This window comes from Megascapheus bottae, chromosome 2 (genome assembly GCF_031878675.1).
Source record: "Megascapheus bottae isolate mThoBot1 chromosome 2, mThoBot2.hap1, whole genome shotgun sequence".
Lineage (NCBI taxonomy): Eukaryota > Metazoa > Chordata > Mammalia > Rodentia > Geomyidae > Megascapheus > Megascapheus bottae.
The window spans coordinates 1,499,712-1,518,988 of record NC_143510.1 but is presented as its reverse complement, the minus strand read 5'-3'; the positions used below and the strand labels follow the sequence as shown (position 1 = coordinate 1,518,988).

At 42.5% G+C, this 19,277-nt stretch overlaps 1 protein-coding gene across 1 annotated transcript in view; it reads left to right on the top strand.

The window, feature by feature from the left end:
* The window catches only part of Tmtc1 (transmembrane O-mannosyltransferase targeting cadherins 1), a 123,254-nt gene that overhangs the window by 22,554 nt on the left and 81,423 nt on the right, over positions 1–19,277 (top strand). The window contains exons 3-5 of the mRNA XM_090319239.1: positions 200–273; positions 1,303–1,479; positions 8,269–8,469. Of these exons, the coding sequence (XP_090175365.1) occupies positions 200–273; positions 1,303–1,479; positions 8,269–8,469 (452 nt within the window). The remainder of the gene's footprint in view (positions 1–199; positions 274–1,302; positions 1,480–8,268; positions 8,470–19,277) is intronic.

Here is a 19,277-nt window from a genome sequence, read left to right as displayed (position 1 = left end):
AAATATATATGTATATATATAAAATAATCAGAGGTCATCAGAGGTGCATATGCCATATGTTGGACTTTGAAGAATGTGTGCTTTCTGTTATATTATACCTTTCATTCATCTAAAACAAATACATTTCTGTTAGTTTTCTGGACTAGTAATTCTAATAATTTTTTTGTTCTCAATTTTGTTATTGTGTTGCACTACCTAGGTGGCTGGGATTGTGGGTAGAGCGGATGTGTTAGCCTGCCTCCTGTTCCTGCTGGCTTTTCTCTCCTACAACAGGTAAGTGTAGAGTACTGTCCTCTGAGATTACTGTCACTGTGTACCATGTGAAGAAGGAGCTTCCGTGTTGACAGTGGGAGGCTCTGCACTTTGAAGAGGTCTAGAGCTTCAGGGACAGGAGCTCCCTGGGTACCTGTCATTTCCAGCTCCACTTGGAACCAGAGCTATCATTGTAAGAGACGTTTCCAGTGCGAGGACTCTAAGCTTTTGCTTCTTGGTTGCTTTTACCTGCAGTGTCTGTCTGGAAATGGAATTTAAAATCTTTGCTTTAAGCCAGAACTTATTGAGGGGAGTATACAATGCTCCGGACTGTTTGCCATTTAATTTCTTCTCATTTGATTCCTTTTATTCCATCTTTATTATCCTCACTAAGGTTTAACATAGTAGGTTAGACTGTAGTGTTTCTCATCTGTCTTTTTCCAACTTAGAACTATTTCATCAAACAGGTAAAATGATTTTCATTACCTCTTTTCTATTTATGTCATTATTTTCTATTATACTGTGCTTAAAATGCTCCAAATGATGAGATTCTCACCTGAGCTGTGATATCCTCATAGCCGAAAGTGTGGATTAAAAGAGTAGAAGTGGAGCAGGTGGCCAGGTGTGCAGGCCAGCCGTGCTGCTCACTCTGAAGTCATGTCTAGGGAAGGATTTCACTTTATCTTTACTGCACATCTCAGGGACTGGGTTTTAGGAATGCTGTTGTAAACTCTTGGCTCATTCTCTGGTGCTTAGCCACATGCACTTGGGCTTCAAGCAACCCTATGAAGCCCTGGACCAAAATCAATCTTTTCCCTTTTAGCTGCTCCACTGTGTTTTGGTCTCAGCTGCCCAAAAGTAATTCATGTATGAAGGAGAGAGAGAGGGGGAGGGGAAGGGAGAAGGGGAGGGAGAGGGAGAGATGCTCCTAGTTAAAATCACCTTCTGAGCACTAGACAGCAACATGGTTACTAGATCTTGCCCCAAAAGGTATGATATCTTAGTGGCCCACATTTCTTAGGTTAAGAAAATGTGCAATGTGTTTTCCAGGAGCCTGGGTCAGTGCTGTGCTGGGGAAAGATTTCCTTCCACGGATTCTCCTGTCTTCTTGCTGCTGAGTCTGCTCCTGGGGACATGCGCCATGCTGGTGAAAGAGACAGGCATCACTGTGTTTGGAGTGTGTTTGGTTTATGACCTCTTTTCTCCCTCCTACAAGGAAGGCAAGGTGTAAGTCATTTTATTACTATTTTTTGGATGCTGGTACTAGGACTGGAAATCAGGACCTCATGTTCTTGCTTGGCTTCTTTGCTCAAAGCTGATGTGTCGGGGTTTTTAGTCCTTGGTCCCTCCCGACCCGCAGGAGGGATAGGGAGAACACACCCTGACCAGGATGAGCCGAGAAAGGAGAGGGCCCACTGACCGCCCGCACCCAGCCCTCCCTCGAGGGAGGACAATCAGACGTGTCAGGGAGATCCGTCAAGGCAGGAACTCGTTTATTCAGGAAGTCCCTCCAGCTAATATCGGGTGCCGGAGCCTATCAGCACAAAGATGGGCAGGACAGGGAAGTCCACGTGTTTACTCTCACTGTAGGTCTCAGCAGAGAGTGATAAAGCAATAACACATTTGTACCCAATGGTAATCAAGTCTCAGCAGAAAGTGATTCATAATACTGACGATATAGCTCAAAGTTAGGCATGGCGTTCATCCATGACAGCTCATTTCTTTGTGTGGTTATCCTACTCAGTGATGCAGATTCATGGGCCAGCCTGCCCCTGCACTCGGCTCCCAGCATCTCCCCCGTCTTTATTTTAGAAATAAAAAGAAACAACCTAGGATCTATAGGGCTACCATCATATCAGATTGACTGTGCCTGTCTTAGGTGTCTCCAAGCTTGTTAGTCTTCTTACCTGTCATGGGATTACCAAGTACTCTCTACTTGGCTCCTGTCTTAGGTTGATAGGCTAACAGCTGGGACTTACCCGTCTCTTACTACCAGCTGTCCATTTGAGCAAGCCACACCTGAGGGGATGCACCTGTTTCCATGGCAGCAAATGCCATTAGCATTCACTGTCTGCGTTGACTGTATTATTTTACACAAGCAATATAGACATATTACAATTATAGCACATAAAAACCCAAGCTGATCAATCCTGCCTACCTTTGACTAAATCACAAAATAGCCTCAAATAAAGATGACCAATCATCCAAGGTTGAAATATCAACATGTGTCTGATGAACAATAATTATTTGTGCACGTAGAGAGGCCGTCAAGTTATCAAACTGAGCATTCCATGTTACGTCCAAGTTCTTTAGACAGATAAGCCGCTCGACTGAAATTATTATATGGTACTCCGTCAAGCAAAATCCGGAATAAGCAACTACACAAGAGGTGCTCATCACCTGCTCCAGAATATTCAGTTCTTGCAATAAATCAACTCGTTGATTAAGCATAACAATTCCAGTCCTCACATGCTGATTAATGGCTTCTTGGGTCTGCAATGCAGTATTCAAAGCTGTAGGAACCTCAGTGGCAAAGGCAATACTCGTGGCAGTAACGGCAGCCACAGATGCGGCAATGGCCACCGCCATGGCCAGGGAAATACCAAAATCTCTTTTACTTCTTTTACTGATAAGCGGGAAAGCATTTTCCTCCACCTGTATGACTAAGAAAACAACATTCATGATAACATGAAAAACTAATAGAATTATTAGAACAAATAGAGATTGAAACCAATAGAAAAACTAAGACTACCATGCAAGTGAACCGTAAGATTATCAGACAAAGGGATAATCATAGGGAATAGCAGGGAGGCCAATGGAAGAATTAGTAGAAAACAAAGACGGAAATATTGGTTAGAGGAAGTGGCCACCCTTTAACAATGGCCCATACGATGAGCTTGGGATCCACATGGGAGCACATTAAAAAGATACTCGTGCTAAGTAGAAGAGCCTTCATCTTGACCAACATGCTTCCAAGGAGCCTCCACTGTCTGACGTATCAGTCTCTCTGGCACCCAAATGGGACTGTCAGCATCCTGTGGAAAAACACAAACAGTTCCTCGCCCCCACATGAGGACAGGGTCTGGTCCTTTCCAGTTTCCAGAGAGAATATCTTTCCACAATACTAAAGGTTTATGACTTCTAGAAGGATTAAAATGTCTCCTGCAGAACGTCCTTCAGCATCAAGAGTTAAACAATTTAAAGTAAAAGGAGCTATAGCAAGTCTATCCTTAGGAGTCTTTGCTTTAAAAGCAACAATTTTAATGTCTGATATGCACGCTCTACTATCCCTTGCCCTTAAGGATTATAAGGAATACCTGTTTTATGAACAGTATTTAAAGTTGCACAAAATTGAGGAAAGGAAGCAGATGTATATGCCAGACCATTATCTGGTTTTATACTTTTAGGCATCCCCATGGGTGCACATGCATGCAGCATGTGAGATATGACATCCTTAACCATTTCTCCAACATGAGAGGAAGCAGATATGAATCCAGAACAGGTATCAATAGATACATGCACCTACTGCAGAGTACCGAATCTAGGCACATGAGTAACATTCATTTGCCAAATGTGATTGGGTTGTAAACCTCTTGGATTTATACCCAGATAAGGCACTGGAAGGGAGGGAGCACACTTTTGACATTGTCTAACAACCATTCGGGCTTGCTCTTTCGTAATATTAAAGCGCTGTTTAAGGGTCATACTATTAACATGGAATTGAGAATGAAAGCGAGCAGCCTGTTCCATTACTGAAAAAACAAAAATAGTTTTCATAGCCAAGAAAGCTAATTGATTTCCTTTACGTAACGGGCCTGGAAATCCCGTGTGAGCTCGTACATGCCCGATAAAAACAGGATTGCTACGTTTCCACAAAATTTTCTGAATCTGGAAAAACACAAAAATGGCGGGAGTTTGTGGTGAAATAGGTCCAAGCAATTTCCAGAGAAGGAAAAGTTGAACAATATACAAGCTATCAGAAAAAATACTTAAAGGAACATAAGGATAGCGTTGTAAGGCTACAATGATAGCCTCCGATTCTACTAACTGAGCAGACTTATGAGGGGTAACATGTGTAAGTACAGTATTTTTAGTAACCACAGCAGCAGTGCCGAGAGAAGATCCATCTGTAAATATTGTCAAGGCCTTTGGGATGGGATCCTTTTTAACTATAGTGGGAAATATAATGGGATGTTCTGAACAGAATGATAATAAACTAGATTTGGGAGGATAATTATCAAAGCGGGCTTGAGTAGAGCATTGTATAATGGCCCATTCGTTGGTATTTCTGATTAAATATTCCAATTGTTGAAATATATAAGGGGTAACAATCTCACAAGGATGAACTCCAAAAACCCTAAGGGAGGTAGTAAGGGCTTGCATAATTAATTCAGCTATCATAGATGGATAAGGCATAATAACTTTCTTTGGAGAAGTTGAAAAATGGACCCACAAAAGAGGACCTTCTTGCCAAAAAAAAACTCTAGTAGGTGTATAAGCAGAAGAAATTACAATAAACATGAGCTCTTTAGAAAAATCAATATGATCACAATGAGCTCTTTCAATAGCTTTTTCCACAAGAAGCACGGCTTTTCTTCCTTCTGGAGTAAGCTCCCTAGAAGACGAGGGATCAGGATCCCCTCGTAATATCTCAAATAAGGGTTTAAGTTGTCCTGTAGATAGCCCCAAGGAGGGACGCAGCCAACTAATATCCCCTAAGAGATGCTGAAAATCATTTAAAGCAATCAATTTATCTTTAGCAATTTGAATTTTTTTGTGGCTTAATACATGTATCCATAATTTGATATCCCAAATACAGAACGGAGAACCTGATTGTACCTTTTCCTCAGCTGTATGTAGTCCATGACTCTTTAACATATCCGACATCAAGCCAAAAAGTTGTAAAAGTAAATTTAAATTATGGTGTGCTAATAAAACATCATCCATATAATGTATTACCATTACATCAGGATAGCTTTCTCTAAGCGGCTTAATGGCTGCATCAACATGCACCTGACATATTGCTGGGCTGTTAGCCATACCCTGAGGTAGGACTTTCCATTGAAATCTTTGACAAGGACCTTCATTATTTATAGCGGGTACTGAAAAGGCAAACCTTGGAACATCCTCAGGATGTAATGGAACAGAAAAAAAATACTTAATGACAATAGTAGTTATTTGATATCCCTTTGGAATGGCTAGAATGGCTACAGGATTAGGGAGGCCAGGTTGCGTGGGACCCATACGTTGCATAGAAGTATTAATGCCCTCAAATCATGAAGAAGTTGCCATTTTCCAGATTTCTTCTTTTATTACAAAAATAGGGGAATTCCAAGGAGAAGTAGAAGGCTCAATGTGGCCAGCTTGCAATTGTTCTTGTACTAACTTTTGGGCCGCTTGGAGTTTCTCTTTTGACCAGGGCCACGGAGGGATCCAAATAGGATTATTAGATTTCCATGTTATTTTTAACGGTGATTTCGCAGTGGTCCTTAATGAAAAGGCTAACAAACTCCACAGCGGTCTTTTTTTGGGTTATGGACAGAGGCTGAGGATTTCCGTGAAGATGTTTTCCTAGACTTTTCCCTTCCAGGTAACCCTGCTTGTGCATCATTGTCCAGGCTCTCTTACCTGGATAATATCCTCATTCAGGTTTTACCATCCAGGATTCTTTGTTTTCCTTGACAGGTTCTGTGGTCAGATGTACTCCCATTTGCTGTAATATATCTCTGCCCCATACTGTGATAGGCAACGATGCCAACAATAAGGCTGAAAAGTGCCTTTATATTCCTCCTCACTCCGTTCAGGACTTTGTGAAAATCCTAACCCTCTCAAACGTGCAATCAGCCTTCTGAAGAGGCCACTGCTTAGGCCAATGTTGAGCATTGATAATGGATATGTCTGCCCCAGTATCAAGGAGACCCTCAATGGTCATTCCTTGCACAAGTAATTTGAGCAGAGGCCTTTTTGAACAATCCTGCACCCAACAAACCATTTGTTCTTTCCCAGTTGACCCAAATCCCTTGGATTCTTTGTTTTGAGGCATATGCATACCTGGAAGTAAGATTAATTGGGCTATTCTATTTCCTGGACTGATGACCGAGATACCATGGGGAAAATTCGCCATAATTTTAATTTCACCTGTATAATCACGATCTATAACCCCTGGAAGGATATGAAGGCCGGAAAGGGTAAGCGAACTACGCCCAAGAAGTAAGCCTACTGAATTTGGAGGGAGAGGCCCTGACACCCCTGAAGGAATTAATTGGACTCCCATCTGAGGTGTTAATATGAGTGGGGAGGTGGAGCAGAGGTCCAATCCTGTGCTGCCTGAGGTTCCTTGGACGAGAGAGTCAATGGAAAGAAAGGATTATGATGAGGAAGGGTCTGTATTATGCCCAGAGTATGGCTCACTGGCATCTCCATAGCCTGTACATTTGCGGGCCCAGAGGCAAAGGGCCCCACCTTCTATTTTTTGACCAGAGCCTATTTACCGGGTTCCCATCAATGTCAGTGGCAGATCTACTCATTGGCCCAATGTTTACCCCTTCTACAGTGCCAGATCCCTGGCACTGGGGACTTTTCTGTCTTCACCACCGAAGCTCTTTGGAGCCCTTTACTAGGGCATTGATTCTTAAAGTGTCCTTGTTGGCCTCACTGAAAACAAGTTCTTTGTCTAGCTCCCCCTGCAGGGTCTAAGGGAGGCACACCCCTCATGGCTGCCACAATCACCTGTCCTGTGACCACTGCATCATTAATGTCCCTACAGACTTTTATGTAAACGGATAAATCTTTCTTCCCTTTCCATGGTCATTGCAGCTTGACACCATTTGTTTGCCTTTTCAAATGCCAGCTGAAGTATTAATGGCATCGCAGTGTCAGCATCGCCAAAGACGCGAGTGGCTGTTTGAATCTATCTACGAAATCTGCATAAGGCTCGTTAGGTCCCTGAAGAACCTTTGAGAGATTACCTTGTAAATCACCAGAACCTTGTGAGGTCTTCCATGCTCTGGTAGCTGCAGTAGCAATCTGCGCATGTGTTCCTGGTTCATACTGAAATTGTGCCTCTAACGCGGCATAGTGACCCTCACCTGTAAGCATCTCTATTTCTTTGTGGGAAACCGGCCGCAGCATTTCTACGTGACGTTTCTAGGGATAACTCCTGCCAGCCAGTCTTCCAAATCAAATATTGTCCTCCACTCAGCACTGCCTTACATAATTTTTTCCAATCATTGGGAACCAAATTTAAATTTGCCAATGAGTCTAACATACTAATAGTGAAAGGTGCTTGGGGTCCATAAGCCATAACAGACTCCTTTAGCTGCTTAACGGATTTAAAATCTATTGGTTGATGAAATCTCACCTGATTTTGATCCTCAAACACTGGAAAACCCCACCCATCCCCCATTTCTAACGCTTCTATTCTTTTAGCTAACTTGCGGATAGATCGCTGTTGGCTCCTCCCACGGAGTCGCAAATGGCGGTGGCTCCCTATCTTGCAATTCCGCACCCGAGCACAGGCTTTCTAAATCACTACCATTTAATTCTTCCTCTTCCTGCTTACTCGATTCTCTCTCAGGTATTTCTCCAAGCGTCTTTGTGCTTCTTTCCACCTGTTCTTTAACTATTTGTTTGGACAAAAGCAGGCACTCCCGTACAAGTTGCCACATAGGAAATGTTACAGTATTTTACCTTGTTTTCTGATATACTGTATATGCTTATTTGGTTATTTGAAATCAGATAGGGAAGGGGGGAAAACAAGATGAGGGGTAGGGTGGGGGAGGGAAATGGAGACCAAGACATGAGAAAGGGTATCAATGTTTGTGAAGTTATGCACCTTCTATCTGGTGAATATAATGTAACCCCTCTATTAATTATAATAAAAATATATGAAAAAAATACGGGGTTCAAGGTCTTGACTGGTTGTTTTTAGGGAGAGATCTTGGGAGCAAAGGAGCTGGTGTCTCTCGGCATAATAAATTGTTCATGATAACTTTGTTTATTCTGTTATGTACTCAGGAGCAACGGAGTCCTCCCTGAGCACAGCCCTCAGCAGCCTGGGAGCCCCCGCACCTCCTCCCTGCCACCCCACTCCCACCGAGATCTCGGGAGGCAGCGCTTCCCACACAAAGTGGGTTGGGGTGGTTGCCATTCCCCTCTGCCACCAGAACCCAAAAGTGGATTTCTGCTATCTCCAAGAGCCCTGTGGACCCTCATGAGGTACTGGATTAGGTGTTGGTAGCATGTCTTCACTGTTCAGCGTTGCCTGGAGAAGGCACCTTTTTTCACTCTCTCCCTCCTCTTGTCTTTTCATCTTTTTCCTTTTCTTCTGTTCTCTGTCCCTCTCTCCCTTCGTTGCCTGTATGAATTGGGATAAGAAGAAAGGAATAAGCCAGTTGCTGGTGGCTACTCAGGAGGCTGAGATCTAGGATTGTGGTTTGAAGCCAGCCCAAGCAGGAAAATCACGAGACTCTTATCTCCCATTAGCCTCCAGAAAACCAAGGGTGGAGCTGTGGCTCAACATGGTGGAGTGCCAACCTTGAGCAAAAAAGCTCAGGAATAGCACCCAGGCCCCGAGTTCAGCCCCAGGACAGAGAGAGAGGGGAAGGGGGAGAGGAAGAGGGAGAGGATAGGGAATAGCTAGAGGAAGCAAGGAAGGACCTTGCTATCATTTGAAGATAGAAGTCACGGGCCCTGGTCTGTGAAGCTTCCGCATCAAAAGAGTCCCCTCCCTTTCCTGGATATGCTCTGCCAACACCTATTCATGGACTGTCATGTGAATTAAATTTTCAACTTTTAAAATGTGTGTGTGCGTGTGTGCATATGCCGATACTGAAGCTTGAACTTGGGACCTTGTATTCTCATTGACATGTTGGTTGGTTGGTTGGTTGGTTGGTTGGTGTCCTGCTACTTAAGCCACATACTTTTAGCAAGTTAATTGGAGATAAGAATCCCAGGGATTTCCCTGCCCAGGCTGGCTTTGAATCTCAATCCTTAGATCTCAATTTTTTGAGTAGCTAGGATAACAGATGTGAGCCGCCAGAGCCGGGCCTGTTGTTGTGAATTTATGACAGTACAGGTGTGGAAGGGAATCCCGGGAACTCTTCTCCACATATTTCTGGGGATTCAAGAAAACCGTGAGTGTGAGATTATCCTTCTTGTGACTGCTTTGATCTAGTGCTGGCAATTAGCAGTGTGTTCATCATCAATGCACGCAACGAAGTAGGTGGTTTGCTTCTTTTATACCTCAAGCTGCAGGAAAGTGAGAATTTAGCAGCTATTTGTTTAAGATGAGCTCAGGCACATAAGAATTCTCAAGAGTTTTCCTGGATCACTGATGGCAACTCCAAACACAGGTTGAATAATCCCACGAAGGGCATCAAAGTGAAGCCTAGTTTATAGAATAAGAACTTGAAGCACAACAGAAAAAAGTAAGAGACTCCTTAAACTAGACTAGTAGCCTTGATTGCATTTCCCAGTTGGAAATTTTCTGGTTCATCTAGGACACTGGTAGTTTATGCTTGTAATCCTTGCTATTCAGGAGACTGAAATCTGAGGATCACAGTTCAAAGCCAGCCCAGGCTAAAAAGCTCATGGCACTCTTCTCTGCACTTAATCATTACCTAAAAGCTGGAAGTGGAGGTACGGCTTAAGTGGTAGAATACCAGCCTATGCAAAGAAGTCAAATGATGAGTACCCAAGGCCCAGAGTTCAGTGTGTGTGTGTGTGTGTGTGTGTGTGTGTGTGTGTGTGTGTGTGTGTGTGGCTTTTTGTTCTTATTGTTGTTGGTTGTGGGACTTGACCTATGGGCCTGGGCTACTGCTCTACCTCTTGAGCTACAGCCCCACTTCCAGTTTTAATTTAAGGAGATAAGAGTCACATGGACGTTAGTGCCTGGACTGGCTTTGAACCAGGATCCTCAGATCTCAGCCTCCTGAGTAGCTAGGATTACGGGCATGAGCCACCACTTTCTCTTTTGGTTCTGTTTTTTTTTTTTAATTTCTATTTATTTATTTTTTTTGCCAGTCCTAGGGCTTGAACTCTTAGGAATGGGCTCTATCCTTGAGCCTCTTTTGTGCACAAGGCTAGTGCTTTACCACTTGAGCTACAGATCCATCTTCAGCTTTTTCTCAGACTTTCCTGCCCAGCCTGGCTTCAAACCACTATCGTCATGTCTCAGCCTCCTGAGTAGCTAGGATTATAGGTGTGAGCCACTGCACCTGGCTTTCCTTTGGTTTTTAAACTGAGCTTAGAATAAAAATAATTTCCTCAAAATATTTCTTGGCTTAATTCGGAACATTACACTAAAAGCTTCTTCCAATAAATCTCATGCTAAGAGGCAAATTCTTTTTAATTTGTGGATAAGATTCGGTGGAGTTTCTACTCATTGACAGAGCCGCGTTTGTTCTCAATTGGATACTGATTCCTGGCAGCCTTCACCGCTCTGTGAATCGCAGCCAGTTTGTGGTACGTTCTCTTTCTCACCACGCAGAGCAGTCAAGCCCAGGCGTCTGCTTCCAACTGCATGCACCAGGACATATGTTGAAAGAGAAAACTCTCAGGAGGCAGGCATTTCAGGTTGGCATGAGACACAAGCAGCTCCTGGACTGGATCTCAAGTGGTACACTTTTCTATTGGCAACCAATGCCATCTACAGTACTCAGGAATAGCAGTTCAAGGCCAACTCCATGTGGTTTAATGGCAGCTTTCTGTTCTTACCCAGAGCATTGCAGGCACTTGTAGGGGGTTGTAAGTAGTTGTTGTGGATTCCTTACTCTTTTGGTTAATGCTATTGTCGTCCAGTTTAGCATTTCTTGTTTCCTGTTCCATTTCTTTTTTTTTTTTTTTGCCAGTCCTGGGCTTGAGCTCAGGGCCTGAGCACTGTCCTTGGACTTTCTCAAGGCTAGAGCTCTACCACTTGAGCCTCAGCACCACTTCCAGCATTTTTCTATGTATGTGGTACCGAGGAATCGAACCCAGGTCTTCGTGCATGCTAGGCAAGCACTTTAACCACTAGGCCAAACTCCTGGCCCCCATTTCTTTTTAAAGAAGTCTGTCAGAGTGATAGTAATAAAAGCAGTGCCATTTTGTCTTAGCTTCGTAAACACTTATAGGGCATATAAATGATTCTTTTGTGACACCCTGAGGATCCTCAGATCTGCCTGCTGAGTAGTGGGGATTATAGGAGTGAGACACTGACACCAAACTCTGTTTCAGATTCCTCAAATATTATAGTACTTATACCTATTGTGAAAAATGAGTTAACATGTAAAATGAGCTTCTAATAGCCATTTTTTTTTGTCTGTTGTGGGGCTTGAACTCAGGGCCTAGGTGTTGTCTCTGAGTTCTTTTGTTCAAGGCTAGTGCTCTACCACTTTGAGCCACAGCTCCTCTTCTGGTTTTTGAGTAGTTAATTGGAGATAAGAGTCTCTCAGGTACTTTTCTGCCCAGGCTAGCTTCAAACCGTGATCCTTAGATCTGAGTCTCCTGAGTAGCTAAGATTTCAGGTGTGAGTCACTGGCACCTGGCTTTATAATAGCCTTTAAATATAGCTTTTCATAACTCCTGCTCATGTTTACTTCATGCTCAAACCTGATTGGAATAATTATTGTTTAGAAATGTTTTCTTTTTATAAACTTCCCTTTTTGGCTATATTTCTAAAGGAAAATTGTAAACTTTGACTCATCATATGCTTTGACTTGTTTATATTATTCAGTTGGTTTCATTTTATGGGATTACAATATTTTAGAGGGAAATCTTCAATAAAAGTTAAACATATTTGTAGCATTGATTGAAGACTCATCAGAGTTTAATAGGATAAAGAAAGCTTGTGATAAGACTTCATTTTTAGCTAATGAATGCTGGCCTCATTTAAAAAAACTCAGAATTTGTAGTTCTTAGCTTCTGAGCTTGTTGACTTTTTAATATTGTCATGTATTTAGCATGATAATTGAGTGAAGCATTAATAAACAAATCATTAGGTGGAAAATCAAATAAAGGCTTAATTCACTAGTTTTTAAAATAGACATCCTAATTACCATGAAAGAAGTGTTTCCTATTATGGATTTATGAATTTTTAATGGCATTCATAGTACCATGATCTTTATTCCTTTATGTAGAAGCTGAACATTCATAATGATCCTGAAATCTTTGGAAGCTGCTGTTTCCAAGAAGGACTCAACATTATTAAGATTTTTCCTTGTCAGATGCTGGTGGCTCAGGACTATAATCCTGGCTACTGAGATCTGAGAATTAAGGTTTGAAATCAGCCCATGCAGAAAGTCTGTGGGCTCTTACATCCAATTAACCAGAAAAAAATAGCCAGAACTGGAGATGTGGCTCAAGTTAACGAGCACCAGCCTTGAGCAAAAGACTCAAAAATAGCTCCCAGGGATGGGAGTGTGGCTGAGTGGTGGTAGAGTGCTTGCCTAGCATTCACAAAGCCCTGCATTTGATTCCTCGGTACCACATATAGAAAAAAAAAGCTGGAAGTGGTGCTGTGGCTCAAGTGGTAGAGCACTAGCCTTGAGAAAGCCCAAGGACAATGCCCAAGCCCTGAGTTCAAGCCCCAAGACTGGCAAAAAAAAAAGAGAGACAGAGAACAGCTCCCAGTCTAGTCTCTGAGTTCAAGCCTCTGTACCCTCCACTTCCTCCAAAAGATTTGTCCTTAATGCTTTAGCTTTTGTGAATATTGCTGGAGTGTTGGAATGGAACTTTATGGATTTTTAGGATATAAAGGCAAATGAATTTATCTAATTGGAAAAAAAAATCCAAATCCAAACAACCAGCTGGAGTTATGCAAAAAGATGGAATGCTGTTTGTGTTGTATCTTATGAACTCAGTATGCTCTAGACATGTGATGAATTATTGGTATATTTCAGAGTCTGTATGGTGGAGTGTTTGTTAAACGTTAAATGTTTGTAAAAGGGATTTTTTATCTTAAAAAATATTGTCAGGATAATGTATAGAGGGGTTACAGTCACATTTGTCAGGTAGTAGGTGCTTTACTTTTTGCACATTGATACCATCTCATGTTTTTGTTCCCATTTCCCTCCCCATCATCTTGTTTCCCCCCTTCCCTATTTCCAATAAACCAATAAATGTATATACAATATACCAGGAAACAAAGTCAGATACAGTAACAACATGAGATTTGTAAGAGTTTTTAAAGCTTTTTTTTTTTGTCTTTGTGATCATAAGAATGAGAGTAGCAGGAGTTACTGTTTGTAATGCAGGAAAGGTGACTCCATGTGTTGACTTAATCGATTTTTTCCTTCTGAGGATCCCAATTGGGAACAAGTTCAGGCAGAAAAGTCACTGAGTCTATCTCCAGACAGCCACCACAACCTTCAAGTGGAATTGTGGCTCAAGTGGCAGAGCTCTAGCTTTGAGTGAAAAAGCTAAGGGACAGACAGTGCCCAGGCCTTGACTTCAATCCCTGTATGGAAACAACAACAAAAACTAAAAACCAGAAAGCTGATTGAAATGATCAGCTTGTCTAAAATGGTTAAAGTCATCATGATGGGGCAATAATTGGTTGAAAATACTGTCATAGCTAGGCATGGTAGAACATGCCTGCAATGCCAGCACTTAAAAAACTGAGGCAGGAGGATTGGAAGTTTGAGTCCAGTCTTCCCTTTAATTATAAAACTGCACTTTTGGTTGTCATGTCTGCATTTTCTGCCCAATTCTGTTTGTTTCTTTCTTCTTTCCAGTTATAAAAGGCTTTTCAGGTGTGTTTTTGTGCAAGTGTGAACCTAAAGGAATGCCTTTGGCATAAAACTCTTCCCAGCCCCTCATTGTTTATGAAAAGCCCAAACAGTGCAGAAGATCTTGATAACTTTTCTTGGGGCTGAGTTTTTTTTTTTTTTAATTTTATTTTTGAAAGAGAATACTTTGAAACTGGAGGTAAATGAGAAGGGGGGCAGAGCCTGCTGCTGGAAAATGGCTTCTCCTTGCCTTGGAGTTTGCTGTGGTTCTGGGCCAGTTGTTCTCTGTCTGGGTCTTGGGGTTATAGCTGAACTGACTCTGGAGAGCCAGAGGAGGATGGGGTCTGATACTCTGTTAGGTCTGCCCCACCTCCCCACACCCTTAGAACTCTGGGCTTGGGTGCTGTCCCTAGAGGGGGAAAAAAACTCCACTGTGTGAACCACAGCTCTGTTTCTGGCTTTTCCTGCTCTGGCTTGTTTTGCACCATCGTCTTCAGGTCTGTGTAGGAGGCCCACAGGCCCGAGCCAGCAGCACCTGGCTGAGGCTCTCAGGAAACTATTTACCTTCTCTCTTTTTAAATTGTTAAACTTCACTGGGCAGGCTCTTGAGGATGGGTAGGCAGACGGTGGGGGACATTTTGATGGTTCCATTTTGTCATTTTCTTGTCTTTTCCATTTTGGATTCGTGACCTTAGGGCAAATGGATTTTCAGAAATGTCAATATTCAAGATAAAACATGTTGACTTCAGCTGTCTTACATTTCATCAAGTTGTGCATTTGCAGACTAAATTGTGTTGACCTTTAAAAGATAGTTTATTTGTTCCTTTGATTGATAAACACATTAAACACTCAGAACAAAGGAGTGTCTCAAGAGGTCATTGTTGCTGGGCTCTGTGGCTCTTGCCTGTAATCCTAGCTACTCAGGAGACTGAGATCTGAGGATCAAGGTTCAGAGCCAGCCCGGCACAAAAGGACCTAAGACTGTTATCTTCAGTTAACCTCTGGAAAAACCTCATGTCAAAGCTGTGTTTACTTAGTCATAGTGATGCATGTGGATTCCCAGTTTATTTTTTGTATGGGCTAATCAGTTGGTGGATGCTGTTGGGATTTGGATTCAGGTCATTGCTCTTGCTAAGCAGGTCCTCTACCACTTGAACCACCTCCTATAGTTATCCCCCTCTCCTATAGTTATTTTTCAGGTTGGCATGCTTGTTCTTGCTTGGGCTACTGTAGATACAGATTCTCCTTATTTTATACCTCATGCTTAGGTGAGATGACAGGCGATACCTGGCTTTCATTGCTCGTTTTCACTGAGATGAAGTGTGGCTTGCTTTTTTGTGCCTGAGCTGCCCTTGAATGTAATCTTCTCAATTTCTGCCTTCTAAGTAGCCAGGATTATAAGTACAAGCCACCCTTCTTCAGCCTGCTTCTTTATTTCTTGATTTCTTTTTCATGTGCTACTGTGTGTTGAACTCATCTCTTCATACTTGCTAGGCTAAGTGCACTCCATTTTGAGCCATGTTTCCAGCTCTTTTTTGTCTTTCTTATTTTTGTTATATTTTGCCTTATGTGTGTCCTGGGCTATCTAGGACCATGATCCACCTATTTATGCTTCTCATCTAGCCTAGTATGACAGCTCTTGATTATGTTAAGGTCTTATATTTGTGCTGAAATTGGCCTTAACTCTGTTTTCCTGATCTCCATCTTCCAAGTAGAATTGCAGGTGTGAACCACTGGCATCCAGCTTTTCTTTTTTTAAATAGACAAAAGTGAAAAGATTCCCTCCTGTCCTCCCTCCCTTTTTTCCCCTTCTCTCATTCCTTTCTCCTTTCTTCCCTCTCTCCCTTTCCTCCTCTTCTCTTCTGTGTCCCTTTCTTTCCTTTCTCTCTCCATTTCCCCCTTATCCTATTTTTCCCCCCTTTCTTCCTTTTCCTTCTTCTTTGGTCTAAGAAATTTAAGATATTGAAGAGAATATTAAAAATCATGCACAAGAGTTCATGTGTCTGCGTATTGGTATTAGGTTCCTGTGCTCTCCCTAAAGGATGGAAGCATTGTGGTGCAGCGAGCTCTGCCCTCTCATTGCCACAGATCTCAGTCTTCTCAGGGTTACAGACTGGCCAGGGTTTTCTGCTTCTGAGAGGAAAGGTAGGTATACAACTTAACAGTCCATTTTCCCACAGGAAATGGCTTGGAAAACAGATGTGGCAGAAAGGAAGATGTACCCTAGGAATGTTCCAGTTTCATCCTGAAACTATAGGTTGGAAGAGGATTATCTCTGAATATCAACTAGCCCTCAGATCTCAGCCTCTTGAGGTTTATTTATTTATTTTTGTTGTCTCAGATTCAGCCTCTTGAGGCTTATTTTTGTTGTTGTTATTTTTTTCCTTCTGTATAATAAGTACAGTCACTTCCCTCCATGTCCACCAGCGTTTATGTTAGAAGGTTCTAGGAAGTGTCATTTCTGCAGTGAGGACATTTCCACAGGTATTTGTTAAACATATGCTAGGTGATACACTAATAATGGTTGTATTTGATATGCTCTTCACTTCCAAAAAATATCCCTCCTTGACGATATTGAATGTAATTTATAATAACAGCTAACCTTTACTGAGTATTTCTATACTCACAGACCAGTAAGCACGTTAGGCGCACAAACTCATTAATTCTCATGATTACTCTGTGTGCTTGGTACCACCGGTCCCATGTGTTAAAGATGGAATAATGGAGACACAGGAAGGATGGGAACTTGCCCAAGTTCTACTAATAAAGGGCCTGCAGCCCAGCTCCACACTCTTTTGACTTTCAAACTAACTCTAAATGAAGGCTCGCAGGTCCCCAGGAGGGCCTTCATGCCTAACCTCTGAGTGGATGGGGCTGTCTCCTCTGGTTTTTCTCTCTACTCACCTGAGGAGGTCACTTTAGTTCTTGGGTTGGATATAGGACTGGTTGTTTGATATTACTAGATATTTTCATCTAGCCTAGAAGACACTAATGCTTATCATGGTTGCAACCAGATACTGTCCCAGAGCACAGCTCACACAAACAGATCCACTGTCCGTGTTCTGACTCTGTACAGAGCTGGAGCAGCTCTTGAGGGACCAGAAAATCTCTTCATCCATGCAGAATGAGCCAAGCCTCCTTCATCCATGCCACCATCCTGCTTTCTGTTTGAGGAATCAGTCAATCAATCAGTTATTGAAACTATAGAGAAAAGGAGGGATATTGTCTTTAAAAAAAAAAGGAGCTTTGTAAATGATTGCTAGTAAGACAAGCACCTTTAGTCCTAGCTTCCCAGAAGGCCGAGATCTGAGGATCCCAGTTCAAAGCCATTCCTAGCAGACAAATCCAGAACAAGTAGACCTATGGCTCAGGTGGTAGAGTGCTAGCCTGGAATGGAAAAAAAAAATATAAAATAAAACAAGCCAGAGCATGAGACCCTGAGTTCAAGCCCCAGGACTGGTAAGTATAAATAATCAATAATAAATAAAAATTGCTAGTTGGCAGTCCAGTATTCAATTCCTGGGGAACGTTGTATATCCTCAAGTCTTTTGCTCAAATATTTCCATCTAGACATATCCTTTTCTGTCTGGTTTGTAGAACTGTCAAGGTAATTTAGGATCTTTCAGCACTTTTTTTGGCAAAGGTCATAATCTATTTCCTGGGGCAGGGCAAAGGAAGGGTGGTACCAAGTGTTAGGAAACGGGAGGAGGGGCAGGACTGGTATCCTTGGGAGAGGTCCAAGTTCTATGTGAGAAATTCTTATATCTCCTGGATCTTGCATAAAAAAAAAAATCAGAGCAATGCTAGTCATTCTCCAGGGGTGTGGTTTTGTGAGAGACAGGCAGACTCAGCAGGGTGTTGCAGAAAAAATAAATCATCCCTGCGCATGTCACACATATACTTTCCTGTCAAGAGACCATGGGAACGTAAGAGGACAAAAGGGTAGTATTTCACCAGGAGAGAAGTTCACTCAGTGAAAGCATTTGGATCGGCATGCTTTTTAGGACACCTTGAAGTGATGATAGCTGCATTAGGAAAGGTACACAGGCCCTAGAAGACAGAGAAGAAGCAAGTTCCCCCCACTCCGCCCCCAGTAAATTGGTGCTTGTAGATCTTCAGAGAAATATAACTAAAACAGCTTCAGGGGTGTCCGTGTGTTATGGAACATGCAATGAAAAAGAAAAAAAAGCCTTGGGCTGTCAGAACAATAAAGTGGGCCAGCTTCCGAAGGAGAGCAGAGCAGTGTGAAACAGCCAGAGAGCATGGGGTTTGAGCGTGGAGGAATCAGTGAGAGCACTGAAACAGACTGGTCAGGGGTGAAGAAAGAGCGAGCTCATAAGGAATTGAAGCTCACAATGAGGCATCAGACCAGCCCGATCGCAGATTTTGTCAAGATATGCCTAGGAGAGGGAGAGGCAGAGTGTGTTCCGAAGATGGAAATTTTTATTAAAATGTGTTAATTCGGGAAGGAAAGGCAGGATGTACTGAGCTGTTGAGACCTTGGCCTGACTTCCCTCCCTCACTTTCATGCTGAAATAGTTGTCAGCATTTTGGTATTAATACTACTACTGTTATTAATAAAGATAATGAAATAAGTGGTTTCATAGAGGATGTTACAGATTTTCCTTTCGTCCATCCTTTTTTGTGTGTGTGCCAGTACTGGGACTTGAATTTAGGACCTTAGACTCGTGCTTGGGTTGGCTGGTGCTCTGCCACTTGAACCTGGCTTCACTTCTGGTTTTTTGTTAGTTAACTGGAGATATGAGTCTCCTAGGCTGACTGCCATGTAAACCACACCTCCATTTCCAACTTGCCCAGACGGCTTTGAACCGGTATCCTCAGATTTCAGTCTTCTGAGTAGGATTACAGACACCTGGCCAGATTTTGGAATGTAAGAATCATTATTACAGGGTTTGCAGGCTTTCTTCTAATCAGGAACAGCTGCAGGAAAAGCAAGCGAAATACCTTTGTGTTGACAGCAAGAGATAATTACTTATTGCTAATGCCCCCCCCCGCCCCCCGTCTCTACTGCAGATAGTTGCACTGTCTCCTCTGGTGGTTCTTCTCTGAGGTGGTTCGAAATGTAGGCTCTCTGCTTGTTTCAGGCTGATTGGATGTTTTGGGAGGCAACAAACGAAGGACAGAGTCAGTGGTGTTCTCTGTTCTGTAGGTATAGGTAGCATCTCAATGAAACTTTCTAGCTCATCTGGATAGATGATATTACAAAGCCCTGAGCTCAGAATTCAGGTCAGTTCAGTGAAATCAATTACTACTCCTAATATTTTCAGCTGAATCCATCTGACTTCTAAGATGGACAGC